The sequence below is a fragment of the Pleurotus ostreatus genome (assembly GCF_014466165.1).
Source record: "Pleurotus ostreatus strain PC9 chromosome Unknown scaffold_2, whole genome shotgun sequence".
Taxonomy (NCBI): Eukaryota; Fungi; Basidiomycota; class Agaricomycetes; order Agaricales; family Pleurotaceae; genus Pleurotus; species Pleurotus ostreatus.
The window spans coordinates 4,238,600-4,262,396 of NW_023503157.1; the positions used below are offsets into that span (position 1 = coordinate 4,238,600).

General features: G+C 50.5%; 7 protein-coding genes across 7 annotated transcripts; 3 read left to right on the forward strand and 4 right to left on the reverse strand.

The window, feature by feature from the left end:
* Positions 1-77: 77 nt before the first annotated feature.
* On the reverse strand, positions 78-1,296 carry PC9H_004383 (uncharacterized protein; the record flags this gene model as incomplete). The annotated part of the gene is made up of 3 exons (XM_036773967.1): positions 78-90; positions 141-504; positions 558-1,296. The coding sequence occupies 3 exons, from the start codon at positions 1,294-1,296 to the stop codon at positions 78-80; spliced, it is 1,116 nt and encodes a 371-aa protein (XP_036635440.1).
* Positions 1,297-1,639: 343 nt separating this feature from the next.
* PC9H_004384 (uncharacterized protein) lies at positions 1,640-2,749 on the forward strand (the record flags this gene model as incomplete). Its single annotated transcript, XM_036773968.1, has 4 exons — positions 1,640-1,660; positions 1,711-1,894; positions 1,944-2,236; positions 2,288-2,749. The coding sequence occupies 4 exons, from the start codon at positions 1,640-1,642 to the stop codon at positions 2,747-2,749; spliced, it is 960 nt and encodes a 319-aa protein (XP_036635441.1).
* A 428-nt stretch (positions 2,750-3,177) lies between these two features.
* Positions 3,178-4,584, forward strand: GRE2_1 (methylglyoxal reductase (NADPH-dependent) gre2; the record flags this gene model as incomplete). The annotated part of the gene is made up of 7 exons (XM_036773969.1): positions 3,178-3,381; positions 3,444-3,531; positions 3,590-3,650; positions 3,704-3,885; positions 3,937-4,007; positions 4,072-4,324; positions 4,379-4,584. 7 exons carry the CDS (start codon positions 3,178-3,180, stop codon positions 4,582-4,584), a joined length of 1,065 nt encoding a protein of 354 aa, XP_036635442.1.
* Positions 4,585-6,280: 1,696 nt separating this feature from the next.
* Positions 6,281-7,110, forward strand: PC9H_004386 (uncharacterized protein; the record flags this gene model as incomplete). The annotated part of the gene is made up of 3 exons (XM_036773970.1): positions 6,281-6,545; positions 6,598-6,726; positions 6,785-7,110. 3 exons carry the CDS (start codon positions 6,281-6,283, stop codon positions 7,108-7,110), a joined length of 720 nt encoding a protein of 239 aa, XP_036635443.1.
* Positions 7,111-8,159: 1,049 nt separating this feature from the next.
* On the reverse strand, positions 8,160-10,784 carry PC9H_004387 (uncharacterized protein; the record flags this gene model as incomplete). The annotated part of the gene is made up of 6 exons (XM_036773971.1): positions 8,160-8,323; positions 8,385-9,156; positions 9,205-9,331; positions 9,382-9,526; positions 9,580-10,452; positions 10,508-10,784. 6 exons carry the CDS (start codon positions 10,782-10,784, stop codon positions 8,160-8,162), a joined length of 2,358 nt encoding a protein of 785 aa, XP_036635444.1.
* A 962-nt stretch (positions 10,785-11,746) lies between these two features.
* Positions 11,747-14,311, reverse strand: PC9H_004388 (uncharacterized protein; the record flags this gene model as incomplete). Its single annotated transcript, XM_036773972.1, has 11 exons — positions 11,747-11,785; positions 11,840-11,869; positions 11,919-11,956; positions 12,016-12,435; positions 12,493-12,723; positions 13,000-13,064; positions 13,116-13,385; positions 13,442-13,785; positions 13,858-14,013; positions 14,066-14,156; positions 14,211-14,311. The coding sequence occupies 11 exons, from the start codon at positions 14,309-14,311 to the stop codon at positions 11,747-11,749; spliced, it is 1,785 nt and encodes a 594-aa protein (XP_036635445.1).
* A 6,899-nt stretch (positions 14,312-21,210) lies between these two features.
* Positions 21,211-22,614, reverse strand: GRE2_2 (methylglyoxal reductase (NADPH-dependent) gre2; the record flags this gene model as incomplete). Its single annotated transcript, XM_036773973.1, has 7 exons — positions 21,211-21,416; positions 21,468-21,720; positions 21,772-21,842; positions 21,911-22,092; positions 22,148-22,208; positions 22,268-22,355; positions 22,411-22,614. 7 exons carry the CDS (start codon positions 22,612-22,614, stop codon positions 21,211-21,213), a joined length of 1,065 nt encoding a protein of 354 aa, XP_036635446.1.
* Positions 22,615-23,797: the final 1,183 nt, after the last annotated feature.

Here is a 23,797-nt window from a genome sequence, read left to right on the forward strand (position 1 = left end):
CCCTTGAATCGTAGACTTCAAACATCATAGCAAAACAACGCTGAATGGTCTGCCACTCCTCGCCTTGCCGTAGCAGCTTAAACTTGGACTCTGATAATAAGTGAGTAGTTGCTCAAAAAGAAGCCAGGGAGTGGGCCTACCTGACGGTCAGGATATCCCTGGCGACGAGATGCGCCAACGCCTCACAGATGTTATCCTCCAAGTCTCCGACATACGGCGGCTCTTCAAGGACGTATGGATTGCTGCATGTTATGTAAACCGTACGGAGATTCGTGAATATCGGCGAACTCAAGACACGCCCGAGAGCCGCCCAGTCGAAGTTCGGTGCACATCCACCGCTCAACCGCATGGTAACCACGATAGTTTTCATAAGGACCGAGGACACGGACGAGAAGACTGTCGAGAGGAAGGGAATCCATTTCGAGGGGTTCAAGGCATGAAGGTCAAAGTCGAGCCTGATGGTTTCGAGTTGCGGGTTTTCAGAGAAAGTTAATGGCGGCGGATCTGCGACTCGAGGCTCAACCATTGGCCCACAGAAAATATATGAATATACACACCCCACATAGTACTGAGGCTTACCCATGCGCTTTTCAGGGTTGGTAGACTTGCTAGGAAGCTTGGGACAACATCGGGGAGGTCTTCGTAAGTATCGTAGGACGCCAGGTATACGGAGCTTATTGGCGGCAATGGACTATGGGACATCATCCATCCCAGTAGATCATCCATAACGCGAAGGCCGAGATGACAGTGGAATGCTCGCAACGATGGCTTGGTGCCGATGTCTGGGTACGTCGCTTCTTTCTGATTTGAGCGACAAGAAACATCGGTCAAATTGAGATCCCTCAGTTTCGGGAAAGAGGATATCAGGTGAACAAGGCCACTGAAACCGCCGAGCGAAGTAGAATGGGTGAGGGAAAGTTTCTCTAACTGAGGGAAAGATCTGATAAGGATATTTCGCTGTTCTGCATCTATCCGATGGCTGCGAAGAAGCAAGGTCGAGACGCTGCTGGAGGGACCAAGAGCCTGGAACGTTTCCAACAGCGCCGCAGACAAGCTTCGGAAGTCAAGCGACCGAATCAGAGGGTATATATGAGGGTATTGAACAAGCGCTTCGAAGAATCGGGGGGCATCGTGTTCTCCTAGTCTCACTGAACAGTGACGAAAGAGTATTGCCTGCGCGATAGGATACCACGTCCTGTGAACGAGGCAGAAATTCGAAATGTCGATGTGCGACTGAGGGTAGTTTTCGAGTATCTTCATCAAGATTTCTGAGGGCAGAGTCGTTGCTGGCGACATGGTCGCGCGAGTTCAAGTTGCGAACAGCAAGCGCTGAAGCGCTGACTATCTACGATCTTATCTGAAAATCTAATCTTAGCTTCACAATAGCTGTATTCCGCTGATGTCGACAAATACTCTGGGCGATACCACCGCATCCGTTCGTATCATCGTCCATAATTTACCACGTCGAGGGGACAAGGACGGTATATACGGTCACATGCTGTGGCTTTCTTTGTTGCCACCCGAGTAGGGCTTAAATAACCACATCCCACATCCCACAACTCATCTCTGTTTCGTTTTTCATTCCGTACCTTCCGAAATCCCCTCAGCCCAGCACTTAACGTCTTTATCTCTTGAAATCATGAAAGGCGTAACAGAAGCTGTGGGTGTTTGCATAAATTTCGAGTATATCTTACACTTACACACATTCAGAATACCCATTCAAACGCGTTAGAAACAGTCGATGTACCTCTGAACACTACTTGTGTTATCGAAACGCGCTACTCTAGCAACGATCCTCCGCTGGCATATCCCATCGTTCAATGTGTCCTTGACGACCTGGCTTCGTTTCGTGCACCCCGTGACTTGTTGGTAGGTCTTGGTGACGCAATGGAAGGTATGCACACGCTTCTTGCCTTCCTCTTATCGTCCTGACGACCCGATAGCACACCAGATGATGTACGACGTGCACGGTGTTCTTCACCGTGACATAAGCGCAAGCAATATTCTACTAACAGACTCACTCGTCAACAATCGTCGTGACGCGTGCTATGAATGGGATCACACGGCCAACTCGAATTCGAATATGGGGCACGATGCACACGGCACACAGCGTTGTGGCTCTAACACAGCTGAAGCTTCAGTGAAGATTGGACGCCAAGTTCAGCGTGGTATTCTCGCCGACTGGGATCACTCCCTGAGCACTGACAGGGTAAACCCCGTGGGTATACACCAAATGGTTCGTTCATATCATCCCACTTCAACACACCGTAATAAATTGCTTTGTTAGAGCGCCTGGAGATCTATGTCGACCCACCTTAAGATGAGCCCGGGAGCCGCTCACTCCCTTGTCGACGGTCGTGAATCGTCTCTCCTCGTGCTCATGTACATGAGCATTCGATACCTCCGAGACCCCAAGTCCTCCGCAGGAAACGTCAAGTACTACCTTGAACAATTTGACGAAGTTCAAGAACGGGTTGGTATGCCTCACGTAGGAAATTATGCTTGGGAGCATATCTACTGTTCCGGTGGCCCGAAAGTCCAATTTCGCTATGGCCCCATTCGAAGGATTATCGAGGAACTCTGCGAATGCATGGCGGCACGGTATGATACGGTCCCAGTATGCTTTTTCCATCGCCCCACTTTCGCTCAAGAACTCAAGCAAATGATCCGTGACGATGGCGCAGAGTCTCTTGAGGCCCCCGCGTACTTTTACGAGACATTTCGAGAGTACGCTTCCATGTGTCATTGATTCAACTCAAGGTCGACCTTCAAGTGGGATATTCCAAGTTAAACATTGGTATACCAAAAGTTGTCCCACAAGAGAACGTCGAGGTTGCTAGAATCCAAGCTGGCCCTTGTGTATCCGCCTCCTACCTATCGTCTTATCTCATATATACATTAGAACATCGCATCACTATCATTGATATGATTGCATATTGATAATGCGAAGTAGTGCACTAGGCAACGACAAAAGCAATGCCGGCCAACGCTGACAATCTCGGCCGAACGTAGACCATGCCGGTCGCGTGATGTCATCGCTTTGCCGATTCCTCATCCCCCTTGTCAGATGAAGAACCCTGTACATCGTCCGCTGATCCCAAATTACCAAGCAACATCGAAAATATAAGCCGGAGCTGAGAACACACCTTTTCTCTGTTACCCCACCTAATTGTCATCATGCCAACCATCGCACCCGGAAGTAAAGTTCTTGTAACTGGCGCGACCGGTTTCGTCGGTGCTTGGGTTGCCCGCAATCTACTCGAGAAGGGTTATTCAGTTCGCGCCGCCGTACGATCAGCGAGCAAAGTCAAATATCTCACTGAGTACTTCAAATCATATGGCGACAGGTTCGAAACCGTAATCGTAGGAGATATGTCGAAGGTCGGTGCTCTAGCGTTCACAGCAAGCCTCCCCCAATGCGTTATGCTCATTGGTTTGCGCAGGATGACGCGTTCGATGAAGCTGTGAAGGGTGTTGACGGGATTGAGCATATTGCTTCGCCGGTTCATCTCAATGCTGACGATCCTCAAGGTATTTGATTGACTTAACCTCTCATTTTGTCCCGATCATAATCGATCTTCCGATCCAGAACTCATCGGCCCGGCTGTCAGCGGTACAGTTGGTATTCTGAACAGTGCCTTACGAAACAAGTAAGATCCCATGCTTTATCACCCCGTCGCTTGCACTAATTCACGATATTTAGCCCGACGCTCAAACGTGTTGTCGTAACGTCCTCGGGTGCAGCTGTGCTCGAGCTACTCCCAGAACCAAAAGTGTTCTCTGAGCTCGATTGGAATCACCAAGCTGTCAGGCTGGTCGAGGAGCAGGGGCGGTCGGCGGCGAACATGACCAAATATCGGGCCTCGAAGGTGCTCGCAGAGACAGGTGTGTGTTCCTGACAATATTGCCAATAGTGCCCAAATTGACGTCCTTCAGCGGCTTGGGAGTTCGCTAAGGCTCACAAAGGGGAGATCAGCTGGGACATTACTGTCGTCATTCCTCCATACGTGAGCTATCCGGCCTAGTTACCAACGTAGACGGCTGCTCATCGTTGTCACCCTATGGTCTCAGGTGTTCGGCCCAGTCATACATGAAGTAGCCTCACGCGAAGCTCTTAACACGTCTTCTGCTCATCTTCTCGATCTTCTGTTAACGCCATCTACCTCACCAAACGCCATGTCCACTGAGGCCCTGACGACGACCGGATCCTCCTGGATCGATGTTCGCGACTTGGCAGAAGCTCACACGAGGGCGCTCGAGAGGGCCGAAGCAGGGGGAGAGAGGATTATCGTGTGTGTGGAGCCTTTTGTCTGGCAGGACTGGAGTAAGTCTCATAGCGAGATTCTGTAAGATGGATCTGACTGATGTTACGATCCAGTCGACGCGGCGCAAAGTCTCTCTCCTCCTGTGGCCCTGCCACCGCACTACCAACTCGCTGTCGGCGTACCAGGCGGCGGAAAGAATGCCGTCTACAAGATTCGTTTCGACACTTCGAAGGCGGCTAGAATCTTGGGGATCAAGTACCGTTCGAAAGAAGAACCAGTCAGAGCTCTTTTAGAGGATGTCGTTTCCAAGGGCTGGTAAGCTAGCTAGACCCCGAGCGTGAGATGTCCTCTAGAGGTTGCCCATTGATGAATGCTTCGTAATGGAAATGTTCTTTTGGCAACTCACTCTCATGTATGTATATTCGCTTGTACTAACTGCGTCTCGCATGATCAACGGCGGAGGCGTACGATGGTTTGAATAAAGGAAGTTGTCGTCGACCCCCGTGACGACTGGCTGCGGTTGCCGCACACGGCGGGTCCTTTTCGTCTACTCATCGCGCAACTTGCTGATTCGCAACCAGTCGTCGATTGTTTACATGATTGGAGAGCGGGTGAGTCCATTTTGTGAGTTCTGCTCCTAGCGGCTTTCTTGACTCGCGTTCTCAGGCTGCAGATCTTATTAAGCATGGTAGACCTCCACAGTAGTTACTTGTACGGTCGGCAGAAGGCACTGACAGGTATCGGTATTATTGAGACATCTGCACCAAGTCAGCGATGCGCTGTAAGGGTTGAACCCTTTCGTTCCGTGCACTCCGGCTTTCCCTATCCCCTATCGACCCCTCTCCGACTCTTCGGACGCGCTCGCACATGACTCGGACGTCACTGACCCGTACCGGACACACGTGATAACGGATCAGACAGCGCGGATCAATACTTCGTCTCCCTTTTGTTTTCGGACCCTAATATTTGGACTATACTAGCACCATTAGTCGTTCCTGGTTCCTTTTCGTTTCGGATACTTCCGATGTTTTCTTAGCTACAAAAACCTACTGCACTGGTAGTTAGAATAATAAGATTTGTCCCCCCCCCACATCGAGCCAGAATCTAAGTCGTCCGAGAAGCTTTCCTCCTCCGTTGTCAGAGTTCGCCGTCGTCCGAGTCCGAGTCCGATCCGAAGCCAGTTCTCCTGCCGTCCTTATCATTCTCCTGCCGTCCTCATCGTACTATCCGAAGCCGAAGTTGTTTGCTTCGCGTTCGAGCGCGTCCGAAGCTATCCGAAGCCATCCGAAGCATCCGAAGTTTCCTAGTAGTTGTTTTCACTCTCGGACTCATCGTTTATCACACTTAGTTCATTCGGGTGTCGCACGGACTTGTCCTGCCGGAGGCGGACCCTCGCATTTCATTTGACTATACTACTAGTCTACGTGTATATTCACTACTACAGCGCATAGACCAAATTGTTTGCTAATAACGCACCAGCAACTCTGACGTTCTCGATTCGCAACGTCGATGCTCGTTTGGTGGTATTCGAGTATTTTCCCAAGACTTCCGAAGGCAGAGATGCTGGGGGACATAGTCATGCGAGTCCACGTTGTCCACACAAGCGCTCGGGGTCTTATCTCAAACCCACGGACCTCGAAACAACATCTTCCCCAACAACATCTCATGCTGTCTATATCCCCATGCCGGTCTGCCTGCTGAGAAATCGAGGGTTAAGCAAAGACCGCCGCCCGAGCCGTTGACGTGGCGGCGGGGTTCCCGTAGTGATGTGCTAGGCCAGGCTCAAAGCCCGGAGCCTTGCCATACCTGGCCTAAGTTGAGCCCAGCCCAGCCAGGCCATGTGTAAGGCTTTTGCAGGCTGCAGGCTCGGCTTGTGAACTCGAAAGCCCGAAGCCTGAGGCTGGTGACCGGGCCCTGAAATTTCACGCGGAGACTTCCGAGCAACTGTACAGCCAGCCCACTGGCTCAGTTCTGCCCTTTTCGAGCTCGATGATTCTGGAAGTACATCTCCGAGTATGGCGCCAGATACAGTCTCTCGTACCAAGCGAGTTAGTGCCCCCTCGGCGAGGGTTATTGATCCAGACAACATCGGCGAGAAGCAATTATCCTCTCATAGAGCTGCGCAAGCTGAAGCTATTCTTCGTGCCGAAGCTGAAGCTGCTCTCCGTGCCCAAGAAGCTAATCAAGAATGGGCTTCCCACACCGGTTCATCTCCAGCCGCAACCGATCCTTCCCATGAAGAAGCTAGGATGGAGATAGAGAGAGTCGCCAATAGCAACCGTGAGTAAAACTCACCTTTGCGCCGCCCTCTTTCTTACTCCTCCATATCCAGGCCCGCTTTCACCAGTCCCTGCATCTCGTCGCAAGCGCAAACCAATTGTAGAGGACTCCGACTCTGACTCGCAGGATGGCACTCAGCCATCATCATCTCAAAAGCGAGCAAGGACAGCTGAAAGTCAAGGTGATTGTAGCACATTCACTTTAACAGCAAATCATTGCTCATTCATACCACGGTGTAGATACCACGCTGCCTGCAACGAATCAACTCGACGAAGATGGTTTTCTGAAAGACATTAACATACAGGCCATCGACAACGATACCATGTCAAATAAACGCCGGGAAGATACAAGCCGTGATCTAAATGAATTCTTTGCAGAGGCGTTTGAAGTGAGTGCCCCAGAAGGCAAGAGAAAACGGCGAAGATGTTTGAAGTGCGAGCAGCAAGGTAACTCAGATAATGATAACAGACGGGCTATCTTATTTGCGGATGAGGACGATGGAGAGTATACTGAGCCTGACGACGAAGATGATAGTGAGATTACTATACAATCAATAGATCCATAATTTCTGGTATACTGTACTGTTTACTGCCTACGATAAATGATAAGCCCGGGCCTGAGCCTGAGCCTGAGCCCTGCCCTCGCAAAGCCTTACTATCAGGCTGGGCTCACATTTCCACTAGGCCTTGGCCCACTATTACCTGGCCCAAGCCCGAGGCTTTTGAGCCTAGCCCGGCCCGCACATCACTAGGTTCCCGCGTCGCGTGTCATTTTCGCAGCACTACCATTATCTTGGACGCTCCATCGCCCGGTCGATGTAGTAAATCCTGCAGTGTATTTGGTCATTGACCGCACCCTCGGAGTTGTTAAACACAAAGCATTGCATGGACCTATTCACCTTCGTCTGTTTACCGTGACGCCGTCTGATCCGCCATCGTAGAAGATCGGCTGTGACATACCGGACGTCTGCAAGTACTTGATGAGTACATGGGCACGGCGCTTTCTAGATCGACGGCTCACATACCTCCAATTTTTCCCCTTCACGCCAGTTCTAGTTCGTCCTCCTTGTAGCGCTCTTCCTCATTCACCACGACCGACATCTAACCGCATCTCCGTTGAATGGGGATATATGGACAATGAAAACGTTAGGAAGCGAAGGTGAATACGCTACGCCATCATGATACTAATGAGATAAAAACCAGTCTGTGCAGTACTTCAAAGGCGCAGGCTACTACTTACCGTGGCGCTACCAGAACGCCTCACTGACCATCCCATTTCTAGTGTGGTTTGGTACGATCATCACTTTCACGTCTTGGAGATGTCGGCATTGGGGGGTGGTGTTGAAGTCGCGGGGCTCTCCTTGCTCCTTTTCGACAGCAACAATGTCAGCTAGTACCTAACCTTTCTTCGTTCAGAAGGACAAAAAGTATAATGTATTGCGTGATAGCAACGTAGGTCGCGACAGTCCGTATGCGACGAAATAGAATAAAGCAGTGAAAAGGAACAAGGATCAGAAAATGAGGATACAAGTAGATGAAACCGAGGAGACATGCATGTAGTGGAGATGAGAAATCAATAGAGCGCCAGCACCTGCGTGTGTTGGCGATGGTAACATTACTCTGAGGTCTCTTCGGATTCGGATTCGGAATCGGATTCGTCCTCAGACGCGTATCCCAAAGGCTCAGTGGCCACAGGCGCAGACTGCGAGTCGATCCAGGCCTGTTGCAGCTCAGCCAACTCCGCGCCTAGAGGTTCATCGTCGCCCGTCTTGCGTAATCCTGAAATGTGACGCGGCGGCGTGAGCAACTCACATGGAGGGTATGAAGAATGAGAACTTACGCTTCGAGCCTGATTGCGCGCGTCGAGCGACCGAGTCGGAGCCTCGCTTACCAAGTGTGCTCGAGGTGATAACTTGACCGATGAGAGGGTGTTCAGATACTGGTGCCATCGGTTTTCGCTCAACTGGAGTGAATGTTCGGCATGAGACGGTGTCAAGCTCGACATTTAGGTGGTTCTTTTCCCAGTCGTGAACGTATTGCAGAATTAGACGTTGCATTGCTTCGTGGAGGTGGAGAGATCCCGGCGCGGGGTCCAGCAGCGCCCATTCAGGTCGGATTTGATAGGTGAGCTCGGTCATCAACTCGGCAATGAAGAGAAGATCTTTGTGCAGCCACTCAGCCCATTTATTGCCAGAGATCAGAGCGGACCTCGTGTCGACGTCGCTCCCGACCTCGTGTTCCGCGATACTCGTCCATATGCCGCTTAATTGTGTCTGACCCTCGTCGACGTCGTTCTTCAGCGGTTTCGCTAGTAAGACGAAGGTAGCAATACACCAATATACGGACTCTGCATCATGGGATGGCTGATGCTCGAAGTTGTCAACTTTGAAGCAAGAGTCTCTTCGGTAGATCCTCAAAGTTTTGGTCGACACCTGTCCGCCGTGATAAGTTTCGTCTGTGTCAGAGAATTTCCGCAACTTGGAAGAGTCGTCGCTGTACGCTTGGGTGTACTTGTCTGCGATTTCTGGCTGTAAAGTGGGCATGACGGCGAACCAGACATCGTCGAGTATTTTGCCAGCTGCGACAGATCGAGCAATGAACTTCGGAGTACCCTGGAAGGATCGTGAATAAACGGGTGCAATGATCAAGGATAGACTCACAGTACGATATCGCAGTGGCTCGTCACTGTCTTCTGTCTCCCCCTCCCCTTCCGACTTCACTTTGCTTGTATCGAGGTTCGCACAGTTGTCCATGTCGAGTAATCGAGCCATCGGAGGTGCGGGTTCGCTGTAGATCGTACGTCAGGCAATACTAAGAATGAGATACGAGCGACTGACCCGTGGAGAACTTCATTGATGAATATCGGTGGCTTCGTACCCTTCAATTTCCTTACTTTTTTGGCATCCTTAGCTTCGATGACGATGTTGCCATGACTGATGTCACGATGAAGCAGCTTGCGTTCTGCTACCATCCAGCGATGGGCTAAGCGACATGATCAGTAAAGCACAAAACAGGAAGGTGACAGAGACACACACCCTCGAGGATGTCGTACATTCCTTTGAAGAAATCGACGATGTTCTTGCATTTCGTCAGGGGTAACCCGCTGGTCTTCATGATTAACCTCGTCTTGATCCTCGTGAGTTGCTTCACAGAGGTTGCGATGGGGGTACCCTTGTACTTGACTTCGTATTCGCGATCGACAGCGGCAAATCCAGGTGCAGCGCCTTCCGCGTGAAGAATCTTGTACATATCCCCTTCCTTGAAGCGCGTCCGCACGTCGCAATACGAATCTTTGATCACAGTAGGGCCTTCCTCGTCGTCGGTTTCAGCTTCAGCGACCCATGTCATCCTTGTCCATGGTTGCCCGACGAATTGGACCTTGCAATTGCGATAAACCTTGTCGCCAACGTCGATGTCCCAGAGGGGAGGCCCAAGGATATCACGACCAGCAGCGAGTGAGATAGTAGTATCTCTCGGCGCGAAGTCGGTGCGGGGAAGATACAGCGTGCAGATATACGCCAAAATGCCGCCGAGGTGTGCAGTCCACTTGAACTCGTCTGACGTAGCGAGCCCGGCGGGACAGCTGTACTGGATCTGGAAGCCCCGAGGCGACACAGAGAGGCCATACATGCCCACCATGTCGGGGCGTGCCTGATTGGCGTATCCAAGATAGGCGCCACACTGTGCCGGACCAACCTTCGCGTCGACAGCTGTCTTCTCCTCGACTGCCGTCAAGATGAGATGCCAGGGGATTCGATTGCGCTCGTCCTCCTGAAGTTTCTTGAGGACACTCTCTAGTACGCCAAGAACGTCTGCAGCACCACCCTTGATTTTGTTTGGGTGGTTTGTCGGGAGGAATGAATGGTTGTCCACAAACACGATGCGTTCCGAGGTGTCGCAAAGCCTATCTAGAACATACAAACGGAGTTAGCAGGGCGACAAACGGGTAGGAAAATGACTGACTGCGAATCAAAGCACTCGCGTAGTTGAGCAGGATCTCTACGTTCTCGTAGCAAGTGACTTTGCTTTTACGGACGGCCTTGGCAAATTTTTGCAGCTTCTTGTCGAGGACGAGTTCCTTAATCACGTCGTGCACGTTGAGCCAAGTTCGACAGAAGTCGGTGTTGGGAATGAGAGAATTGGGTGGGAGGTGAAACGCAGACATTTCCTTCCTATTGATGGGAGGTGGTTTCGTCGGTTTGACTGGGGTGCTCTTGAGACGGACTGTGTGGTCAGACATGTTGAGTTCGGAGTACGAGGAGGAGTAGCCATGATACTTATACTCACTTAAAATGCCACAGTAGAGACACAATGGACCTTTTTCGAGCTGTGTGGGATGGTTGTTCAAGTGGACTCGGTGGCTCGTTGGTGGCAAGTAAGAAGGAGGCGCCCATTGTCTGAACGCTGAATTATGCCACTCATGTGACCGTGAACTTCGGGCTCCGCCAGTTCTCAATACACTACCTACCATAACGGGATACTGCCACCAAATTGGAGCAAGTGGCCATTTCATGATGCGAGGCTTATCCCCTTTCCGGCGTGGAACTTCATCGGTCCACCAATCTCGCATTGATCATCTGTCTGTTCTTTATGCAAGGTAGCCGCTCAACCTTGATTCGAGCATGAAGGAAACAAGAATCACGTATAAAAATAACATTGTATTCAGGTCCGCATGAGTTGTTGGCAGGTATTGGTGACGCCATGGAAAGTATGGCCGTGCTTCTTTCCTCTCGTTTTACTGATGATATGATGATAGCACACCAGAGAATGTACGAAGTGCACGTTGGTCTCCATCGTGGCATAAACGTAAGGTATATTCTATTGGCAAACTCACTCGTCAACAATCATCGCGACGCGCGCTATGACTGGGACTTATCGGCCAACTCGAATTTGAGTATGGCGCACGAAGTTTATGGTGCACATCATGATCATGGTGTCAGAAGAGTGCAAGCTTTAGTGAGGATCGTAGGCAAACCTCGTTGTGGTATTCTCGCCGATTGGGATCACTCCCTGAGCTCTGAAAGGGGTGAACACCGAGGTATACACCAAATGAAACTCGCTCTCATGTATGTATATCCGCTTTCACCAACTACGTCGCGCATGATCGATAGCGGAGGGCTACGATGGTTTGAATAAAGGAAGTTGTCGTCGACCCTCGTGACGACTGGCTGCGGTTGGCCTTTCTGCCAACCTTACAAGTGATTACAGTGGAGATCGACTATGCTTGATGAGATCTGCAGCCTACGAACGCGAGTCAAAGAGCCGCTAGGAGGAGAAATCACAAAATGGACTCACGCGCTCTCCAATCATGTAAACAGTCGACGACTGGTTGCAAATCAGCGAGCTGCGCAGTGAGTAGACGAAGAGGACCCACCGTGTGCGCGCTGACGGGTATCGGTATTATTGAGGCATCTGCACCAAGTCAGCGATGCGCATACTCAATTATGCAGGAGTTTCCGCAATCAACGCACCAGCAACTCTAACGTTCTCAATTCCGTAAACACGAAGCTCCGTATCGACCACCCCTCCGAGCTCCTTAGGCATCATAGCCATTGTACCCGTTACGTGATTATCACTTGAAACGATGGCTGCGCGGAGGACAGTGGATATATCTTGGGGTGATGTCACGTCGCTGCCGGGTTCGAATTCGCCCAGGTAGATGGAGTCCATTGGAGGAGTGGTGAGGGTCTTGCGGGCGAGGTTGATGCCTGCAGCATGCGTTGTGGCGTCTAGGGGGTGCATGTAGTACGCTGGGTCGACTACCGGTGCTGTGCGTATGTCCGAGGATGTGATGTGTGTACGTCCGCGAGATAAAGGGGCGTACAAGACATTCATGATTGTCGTGTAGTTCCGTTGAGGACGGTCAGCCGCCGCCCCAGCGTATCCTGGAACTAGACCCATTCACACAAATTAGCAAGGAAGGATACAATAAGACAATAATGCCGCACATAAACTGTTTTCTAGAGGTAGCGCCAAGTCGTCTGCATAGGATCGAAGAACGATTTCATGCTGGGCCCGGATGCCCTTCTCGAGTAGCGCATTCCCATTCGCGAAGAGGTGCGCGAAATGGCTGAGATTTGCCTTGGCCTCTTGAAGGAGAGTGGGGAGAATACCTGTGTTGTTGAAGATGTTCAACGGGCCGGGTAACCCAAGAGAGCCCGGGAAAGAGGTGAGAAGGCCTGTAGCGGAGGATTGCATTTAGTAAATTGGCGTGATCATCGAAGGATGTATCTGTGCCTGTGTGATTGGTCGACCAAAGTGATAGCTGCTCAGCAATCACGTTGGGGTTGGTGAGTAACACGTCGAATGTCAACCTGTGTGCGGACCAAGTGAACACTGAGAACGTAGAAGGAAGTAGGATACCGTACGAGGCATTTGTGAACGCGCTAACGTAACTGTGTACATGATCTGTACAATATCAGCAGAGTAAACGATATCCTGTGAACTAAACTCACCTGCGAGGTTCTCACCAACGGAAGGCAGCTCAAGAACCGGGTTGACACCAGCAGCTCGTATTATACTTCGACATACAATGAGCCGAATGTGAAAGCGTGGTGGCTCGAATACGTACCTAGAGTTCCCTACGCCAGATAACTCAAATACTTTGGGAGTCCCTATAGTTCCAGCTGAGACGACGACCTCTCGCCGGACAGTAACGCTTTCTGTCCTGTTCGAACCAGCTCGAACGAACTCGACAGCAATTGCTCGCAAATTATTATTACCAGAGTGCGATCCAGATGAGGGAGTATCCCAAACAATCCGCGTGACCGTCGCGTTCGTAATAACATTGAAATTCGGTCGGCTCGCAAAGGGAGTGTAATATGCACAAGCAGCCGAGCACCTAAAGCCCGAAACAGATGAGATTATACGGAAACCACGTCGTTCTCAACCACTCACCTCGTATAATTCGTTACATCAATCGACTCAGGGGAAACGCCAACTCCATGGGGGTCTCCGCTCGCCAAATCCCTCTCGCCAGGGAACCCCACAGCAACGGCAGCTTGACGCCACAAAGTCGACTGCTCAAAGAATATATTCGGGTACCCGACTTTCACCCTTCCATCACTGGCGCTGCCGTGTACCTCGGGGTCGTAGGTGACACCCCCTTCGTTGACCTGGAATGCATCGGGAGGCGTGACGCGTTCAGATCTCCGGAAGAACGGCAATAACGCGTCCCAACCCCACGATGCATCACGATTCAGCTCCGCCCACGCGTCGTATTGCGCTCGCCCGGCCCGGGGCTGGTATGGGGTACGAAGTGTTGCATATCAGCAGATGCAGATGTTGACGGGTTCAAACCGAAGACTGCTCACGAATAGCATCGCGTTGATAGTTGTACTTCCTCCAAGAACTCTACCAGCATTGACGACAAGGCTCCGGTTGTTGAGCATTGGCTGTGGCGTCGTTTTATAGGCCCAGTTGAGTGTAGTGAATGCCTGGCCGCTCCCGAAGAGTCCAGGGATGAACACCTGCGACGAAGGGTTTAGATCGCAGAGCGAGCAGTAGACGTGAATACTCCACCTCGGGAAGATGTTCAGCGTTTGGTCCAGCTTCAATCACGGCGATACTGACCGAGGGATCTTCTGAGAGACGGTCCGCAACGGCTAGTCCACTATCTCGCGTTGGGCAAAATTAGTGCAAAAGGTGCATGGAGAACGAAACGTACGCTGTTCCGCCACCGATGATAACATAATCATATGCCGAAGAAGTTGCAATAGAACTACGAAGGCCTACGCAGGCGATGAGCAAGCGAAGGGATAGGTGCATCCTCGACGTTCGCTGCTCCAGTGATTTGGGGTGCAGAGTGAGTTGTTAAATCGCGAAAACATAGCGCTCGAACAACTGAAAGCTCATGGTACGTGCTCCGGTGACTGACGGTACTCGCACGCCAATGTCGGAGACTGTTTTAATTGAATATAATATAAATAGCTTCAAGTCCATGGAGGTACCACGTGTAGCACAATTGAGGGAAAGTGAGTACTCACAACGGCCCATGTTGCCCTCCTTCACTGTCACTGGCCTGGCGAGGGCCCGGGGAGTACATACCGCCCTAAAATCATTCCCCTTAAGGGAAAACACATCCACTCAAAGGCACTAGAATCCACGACAAATTGATCCATAATGCCTCTCCCACCATATATACTGATACTTCGTAATCTTGAAGGAATACCTCGGATGTCCACACTGAAGCACGCTACTTCGAGTTTCCCCTTCTTCACGCATCGTTCCTCAGTACAGAGAAGTTGGCAAGTCGATGAGGACAGGCTACAGGTGGTCCTATGGCCGTGATGTCATATTGCCTTATTGGCTGATTCAACAACACATCAGCGTGGTTCCGTTCTCCACCAGGCAGCTGCATTCAGGCAGCACCTCGTCGAAAGTAAACTCATCATAACGCCACCAGTGGTCATGGCGTCCGCTCGAATGCTTAGCTGCATCGTACTCAACGAGGTGACTCACCTTGCTATGCGGTACTTACCTCGCCAGTCCGGGCCCTGGACACCACGGTTCGTGAATCATAAGGCGACCAGCACGGAGATTATGTCGACTCAAGCGGGAAGGGAAGATGAGGGGCAGGTCGATACCGCGCCAATACACAAATGCCGACGCATAAGTCAGAGGGAGCCACGCGAGGTGCGACGTTAGATACGGATAAGATTGATGAAGCATGAGGGAGCATTGATGATTGATGGGGAATCAGGGTTCAGGCGGGGTCGTCTACACATTTCAAGAATTGAGTGGCGCACGTCAAATATGAGTCGTCACCGGATATTGAGTGGAAACTACCATAGACACTTAGCTGGAGTAGAGATCTCGTTATACGCAGGCATCGCTACTCAAGTATGGGTGTCTCACAGCCAGTCAGAATGATAGGAATTGACGTGGACAACGGCTCTGATGAGCTGCACAGTCCATCAAATGCTGCACTGCCGTTGTGGCACGGACGTGTCTTAGTCTGCTCTGCTCTCCTTCATCCGAGCTGGTGCATACATAACCTCATAACATCGACCACCTTATACACTCACCCGCCGCTCTAGTTCCCTGCTTCGCTCGTTATCATCCCCGCCGTCCCCCGTAGCACAAATCCGTCTCAAATTTCTCAAGTTCGCAATTGAGACGCACCTATACTCTTTGATACCGCCAGACCCGAATGCTGGGCGTCGAACATCTCGTTCGCATTCAACAGCAGGTCAACTTTATTGCAGTTGGAAGAACGGTGCGAAGGGAGGTCGAGGACATGATTCGGGATTCAGCGTTTGGGAAAAGCCGTGGAGTCCCCGCGATGATCCAAGGTCTGTGATCATGAATCGTACGCCGTAGACACGTCGTGAACACAAGTGGCGGACAAGGTAATCTCGACAACGGCGAACCGACGATAGTGGGGGGGGCTCGACGTGAGGAAGTCGCCGAGAGGTCTGTGGGCGGGGAGAACGGGAGGGGGGGGATGCGGAAAGCCAAAGCGGTTCTTTTCACGACCCAGCCAAACAAAGTGTCAAAACCAAAGCCAGCACGCGGTCCGTGCGCCCTGCCCTCTTCCCAACAACTGCATCCGCAATGGGGACATTTTTGCTTGTTTGCTGTAGGTGCGAAGTGTGGAATAATAAAGGCGCTCAGTACGATGGGAATCGACTGAGCGTGTATTAATCGTAGCTACCTGTGGAATAATAAAGGCGCTACTCGCCATAATCAGTATGATAGGTAGATAAGATAAAGTAGAAATAGCTCACCTCAGTACGATGGGAATCGACTGAGGTGGCACTATGATATCGTACTGTATTTGTACTGTATGTATAGCCTAAATAAGACATGCTTTATGGGACTATATTAGCCGGTAAGCGAGAAGTAAGCATTAAAGGATTAAGTATTATACTATACATGGCCGCCGCGTATAGTGCGCCGCCTCGATAGGAAGCGCGGTTTGCTAGTGCATTCTTATGCAATCCAACACGAAGTTGTATTCGCTGGTGTGAATGCGAGGACTGGGAATGGTGTGTTCCCACCAAAAGTGAAGTAGGAATGAATAAACGAACGCGATCCGAACGCCACGTGACGAATGGAACGGAGGACGGAGGACGTACCAAGCAGCGCCGCGTCCAACTGCTTGGACTCGCTTTCGCAACGCAACTGAAGGGGAGGAAAATACTTCTTATTGTTCATAGGTAGATGTAGGTACTATATATACTGTAGGTAGATGTAAATAAGCACGCAGAGTGTGCATGTGTAATCTAGTAAGCTAGTACCTAACAATGAATGCGGCCGCAGCTGATGACGGACCGAAACAGGAAGTGAACGAAACAATAGTATACATACAATAATTTGTGTATCAAGGCTCGAACAGGGTGCCAACCCACATTGCTAGCGATTGTCCTTACTGAAGGGGTGGTATGGCACTGGTCATGGTGGGATTACTCGGCGAGGCAACAAAGTGTAGAGACTGTTTGAGGTCGTGGCCTTGATGGTAATTGCTCACAATGACACATGTTAGAGAATTCATCTGTTCCGCTCAATAGGTATTGTAGTAGTGAATGTACACATAGACTAGTGGTATAGTTAAATGAAAATGTGAGGGTCTGCCTCCGGCAGGACAAGTCCATGTGACACCCGAGTGAACTGTGTGTGAGAACGATGAGTCCGAGACCAGAAATGAATGAGTAAGAAGACTTCGGATGCTTCAGATGCTTCGGATGGCTTCGGACGCCCTCAGACGGAAAACAAACAACTCGGCTTCGGATAGTACGACGAGGACAGCAGGAGAATGATAAGGACGGCAGGAGAAACTGGCTTCGGATCGGACTCGGACTCAGACAATGGCGAACTCTGACAACAGATGAGGAAAGCTCTCGGACGACTTAGATTCTGACTTGATGTGGGGGGGGAAACAAGCTAGGTTCTTCTAACTACGAGTACAGGAGGTTTTTGTAGCTAAGAAAATATCAGAAAGGTCCAAAACGAAAGGCACCAGGAACGAATAATGGTGCTAGTATAATCAAGTATTAGAGTCCGAGAACAAAAGAGATAAGAAACATTGATCCGAAATGTCTGATCCGTTATCACGTGTGTCCGGTACGGGTTTGTGATGTCCGAGTCATATGCGAGCACATCCGAAGAGTTGGAGAGGGGTTGATAGGGGATAGGGGAAGTCGGACTGCACGGAACGAAAGGGTTCAACCCTTACAGTATATGACATGCAAGTAGCCAATTCTACATGTTCGCCATGATGTCAATCTTTGTTGTCTGAGGGACAATGAAAACCAAAAGCCCGTATATCATCCCTCAAATCCGGATAATGTCAACGGTGTCGCAAATGCAGGCGCGATGGAGACCGTAGCAAATTGAGGCAGAGTGGGCTGTTTTTTAAAAAAACACCCTCAGCTTCTGTGTGAGGCATCATGGAGGAAAATCTTACTGAGGATCGGGACTCAATCTCCTTCCCTGCTTCAACCGCCTTTTGTAAAGGCAACCTCAAGATGGCCGACAGCGCAGGCCTAGCAGAGGGAGAATCCAAAGATAATGAATAAGACTAACTACAGTACATGAGAGGGCTGCTCACCTAGCAGAGGGAGAATCCAAAGAGAACAGGATAAGGATTCTCCATGCTAGGAAGCGAAGTATATACTGTAGTAGTGTGAGAGGAATGCAGGATAACTGTACAGTACACCAGCCACAAGTCCGAACGGATATCACAAGGTACAAGGAAACATGTGATAATGAAGTGGAGGGTAAATGCACAGGAGTCGTGCCAGCGACTTGGGGAAGTAAGGGCGAAGAGTAATGAAGTGGGGGGAAAGGATAGAGGTAACCCGGACGAGCCCCGAGGAGTATAGACGAGTCCGAGCGAGTCCGAAGTGTCCGAAGTGCGGGAAGACTCCGGAGTCACCGGATGCGGCTCGGATGCGAAAGGAGTGGGTGGAAAGGAAGTGGAAAGGAAAGGGAGCGAGAAGGAACGAAGAGGAATGAAGGGAATGTAGGTAAGAGTCCATGGAATGAAGGAAAGGAGAGAAAATAGGAGTGTCCCCTTACACCTTTGGCGGCATGCGCTGGTTGTTGTCGTCAGTGATAACTGGCCTGTTGTTCAATCTAGGTATGAGAGTTAGGGTTGTATCGACGTAAGCCGTTTAAACGAACGTCGATAATAGACAATTTGCAAACACTATCATCAATGGTTGTCATGTCAATCATCTACATTGTGAGGAGTTGAAGACTCGCCCTTCATGTAGATTGGTACAATACACATCCACATTACTGTACAGTGTAGATGTCCGTCAAGTAGCCCTAGACCGCTTCAGAATAAGTGGCGTACACGAGTCCCTCATAGTTAGGAACTGTAGAGTGACAGGTAAATGAATAAAATCGGATCAGATCACAATCAACGGAAGGGGCACTCACTAGGATGAATGCGAGCATTTGTGGAATCCTAATGAGATGGAAGTCAGCGACAAAGTTCACGAACTGAAAGGGATGTGTCGAAGACTTGTACATGGCGATCATGCCGGTCGCTATCCTTAGAGTCAGGACATGGTTCAATGTATCTATACCGAAAGTCACAAACAGATAGTCCACATGATGAGGCGCTGGACTAGCCTCCTAGTCCTGGTGTGGGAGTGAATACCGCAAGACACGCCAATCAAGGTGGCACATACATCATAATCGGGGAGCTGCGGTGGCGCGTTAGGTATAATGTCATCACAAGGACGATGGAGGAGTTGAGAAAGAACGTGAAGACGAAGAGGAGCGTGACAAGCCAGCGCAGGCTTGTGTCTAGTATAAGTGCGGCAAGGCCTAATTGCGTAACCCTCGACAGAAAGTAGAGCCAGCCACAAGTGCGGCAGCCGGAGAGCACGGTGGCTATTATGCATGGCCATTTAAGATGCATCAACCTGTAAAGTCTCCAATAGTAGAACATCTGGCAAGTAGAGCGATGGTTGGTCAACTTGAAGTCGTTATAAGATTCACCATCCACTCACCTCATTCATAGGTACCGTAAATTGGGTGAGGAATAATGGAGGTGCCAGTTGAGATGATTTGAGGCGTAGGAAGAATAGTGGATCTCCGGCATGGATGATGTTCAACATGTAGCTCGCTTGTGTGACGGTCACATGCAGAGCGAGCTCCGCAAGCCTGAATAACTTCAATGATGCGGCAACGATTCCATTTTCTGGGAAGACTTACAGCATGAGGGCGATCTCAAAACAAAACGGCTTGAATTAAGCCATAGCCTGCAGAATATGTCAAGCAAAAGGGCCTCACCAGACATTTAATCCATTTCGAATCGCGTGGATAGTCGGAGAAGTATCTGTACGCCTGAAGTACGAGGCATCCGAGGAAGAAGGCAGATACGCCCGATGCAAGATGGAGGGCAGCTAAGCTGGCCTCGATTGGATTAGGCATACCCCACGAAGATGAGCAGATAAGTACTTATACTTCGAACTGACGCTAAAAACATCTCTTTGCCATGTAAACTGATATCACTGGGAACTTGCCGCGTGTGAAGTGCTATCTTTGTGTGAGTACGACACCGGCTGTGTATCCAATCACCAAGCGCACCCTCAAGGTGTGCGTGAGCAAAGTACCAGGCGAATCACTATTGCAGCATCCGCACCATAAGAGACATTTGAGGGTCGTTGTCGGTGAGTAGGCATACCATCTGGAATATCCACAACTATGGATGTGACACGTTCTGACAACTTGAAAGGATCAAGGGCATAGAGTACATTACAAGAAACTCCGTCGATCGTGCCTAGTTGATCACGTCGGTAGCTAAATCCTTCAAACCTGATGTGTTAGATGTGCTGAACAGTCCTAGGGCGTCGAGTGCTCAAGTATCTGGTGAGGTCAGATCACGTACATAGGTCAAGTTACATGCGAGTACCTCATGGCTGAATCCAATGGATAATTCGGGCATCCCACCCTTCATGAGTGCGACGTGTCTAGCGATGATGAACAAGAAGGAAGGGGAGGCCGAACGTAAATAGATCCAGGACCTTTCGATCTATGCGCATCAACATGGCAGTCAGTATCAATATCAGTCACGTACGCCCGGCATGATAATCTTGACTCACAGAGTGTGCATGTGAGATCCTAGAGGACCTATCGGTATCCGCGTTCTCCCACAACCCCACCATACCAATCTTTGTGCCTGCGTTTACACGATATGCTCTCTGGAAGACAACAGCGATGACCATGATAAGGAATACGTCGGGCTGCTCTTTTGTTACCATACCCTGTGTGTACTTCCTAGTCGGTCCAGTATCGACATCCCAGAGCCGCCTCAGTTCAGGTGATTTATCAACTGAAGTAATGAGTAGATCCTCGATGCTTAGTTTCTGAGTCTCTGAGTCCAAATAGGTGTAGTCGACGCTGGCAACTTGAGCACCGAAGATCGAGAGCTAGATCACAAACATGGTGCTCGAGCGACTGCATGTCAACAAAGGCATGAACGACCATGCGTGGCGAACCTAAGGGAAGGGACGTACTACAAAGGCCCTTGCTGCCCTCCATCAGTTGGCGCAATCACCGTCCTGCCTTGGGCTCCCGGCTCACTACATACCACCTGAAAGGTGTTCAGCTCAAGAGAGGCAAAGATCTGCTCGTAGAGACATCGCTATCCTCATCAAATCTTGTCGAAAGACCTCTATTCGGGACTTGACAAAGTACATTCATCGAGCTCACCATCCTCTAGTAACAACATCCTCTAGGGCAGCCCTAATAGTATCTTCTCTGGAACGGTACTTCATCCCCAAGATTCTCCCCGCCTTCGCAGTATCGTACTGAATTTTGTGGACAGCGCCCTTTCCGCCGCCCGGCACACCGACAGCAAGTTTTTGGTGCGCTGGCAGGGCCACGGGTGGAGAGAGGCCTTGGGCCACATCAACTACAAAGAAGATTAGCAAAAGCCTTCACGATATCTCAATACACGACTTACTCCAATCCTGCCAGACATACGGCCCCGCGCTGATGATGATCCTCTCCCCTCCAGCGTCGGGGACCTCGAGCGCCTTCGCGTGTCCTTCCGCTAAATCCCGTACGTCAATCCAGCACGAGCCAGTGGTGGTCAATGTCTCGGACGACATCGCGGACGGAGAGGTAGACGGGGTCAGGAGGACCTTGAGGAGATCGGATGAAGATGTATTGAGCGTGTCGCGAGAGGCCACTTCATGGATAACTGGACCGAATACCTGAAGGAGTGGTGTAGGAGGTCGACGAGGATGAATGGCGAGACGACTCACAAATGGGGGATTGATAACCACAACGTCCCAGGTTATCTCAGCTTTGTGCTTCTCGTAGAACTCCCAAGCCGCTGCATGAAAGATAGATTACATATTAATGGGAATCGCTGGTATATTATGAGGGAGTAGTCGTACACACCTCTCTCTGCAAGCGTCTTTGACGCTCGGTACTTCGTAATGTTCGATGCAGCCTTCCCTTGTTCCTCTACCTGTTGAACGGATTGCTTGTTCCAGTCAAGCTCAGAGAACACCTTTGGCTCTGGGAGTATCTCGAGGACAGCCGCGCATGACGACGTTATCACCACGCGTTTGAGGGTCGGGCTAATCAGGGCCACCGATTAGTACAAGCAACGCGAGGGAGTTTGGGCGACTTCACTTGTTTCGCAGTGCGCTGTTAAGAATGCCAAGGGTGCCGTTCACAGCGGGGCCTATGAGTTCTGGATCGGATGATCGATCATGATCGGCAGCGTCGGATGAGAGATACGAGATTGAATACCTTGAGGATCGTCTGCCTTGAGATGAAATGGCGAAGCGACGTGCTCGATCCCATCTACGCCTTTGACAGCTTCGTCGAACGCGCCATCCTAACCGATGTGTATCAGATGCATGGTGGCATAGTTTGAACACCAAACAACTCACCTTGGAGATATCCTCTACAATCGCCGTCTCGAACTTCTCGCCATAGGACTTGAAGTAATCGGTGAGGTATTTCCCTTTGCTCGCCGAGCGCACGGTGCCACGAACTGAGTAACCCTTTTCAAGGAGAGTGCGGGTGACCCAAATACCGATGAAGCCAGTGGCTCCGGTGACGAGAACCTTGCTTCCAGGCGCGATAGCTGGCATTACGGTTGTGAGGCGAAGTGGGGGAGAGATAAGAGGCGTTTGTAGCTGGCTTGCGCCTTTATAAGTGTTGATTGGTAATCCACGATGAGATGAGAAAGCGAGCAAGGAATGGGAACGGGAATGGGAACAGATGACATCACGAGTCCGGCGTGAATAGCTGTCACGTTCTCAGCAAATCAACTTCAGCGGGTGCTTAGGATTTGGAAGTTTGGCATGCGTCGCTCGCTCGATTCCGAGGTCAGTAGCCCCGTTTCCGTTATAGGGTACTGGCATCTGCCTGTGTTCCGGGAGTTGAAGCTCGTGCATGACGAGCTGCTCATCCGGCCCGTCGGTGTGGCTGAGTATAGTAAAGAAAACCCATATGGTGTGTAGAATCCTTGTCGTATATTGCAGGAGATTTGGCGCGACCTGCAGTCTTTCATGTTACTGGCCGGGACCCCACTGTGAAGCACGGCGCTCACCTTGCCCTTTGAGCAAGCAAAATAGTCAACACATTGTTAACATCTCATCGCCATTTACTCTAGCCATCAACAATAATCTCCGAATCTTGGTTAAGGGGCGAAGGAAGGTCCCATAGAGAGCCCTTGGCAGTTTGCCGGTATGGTAGCGCAGAAGGGTACTGTAGATGGTGTCGCGTAGAGCGTTGTTGTAGCTTGCGAAGTTCACGTCGCACGGGCGCTCTGGGCAATGCTGATGTATGATGTGCCGAACAAAGCCGGCCCGCGGCCCGGGTTCCTCCTCGTCGTTCCAATCCTAGTCCCAACAGGTGTTTATGCATTATGATTCACCCACTATTCTTTCACTCGTTCCTGCGAACCAACAGCAATCTCAAACTGGAAGCCTCCAACATTTACCTTGCTTCTCCTGATGGGCTTCTGTAACTCGCCTGCAGCAACGTTAACTCCCTGCTCCCCTCCCGTGTCGAAACAGTAATGATTGCTCTCGAGTCCCAACATAGCGCCGTTAAATTGTGCTGAAATCACCAACAGCTCTGAATCACTGAGCCCCGAAGTCGGAACTCTTTGACAGAGATTCCACTATTATCTGACATGCTATTGAAATCCCCTGGGCGAGTAAAGGTAAAGGAGGAGGATAGAGAAACTTTCGTTGATCGAGACAGTGTGATACATGATGGTGCGTACGTTATATTTCGTAGCAGAGTTCAATGCTGTTGCCAGTAATA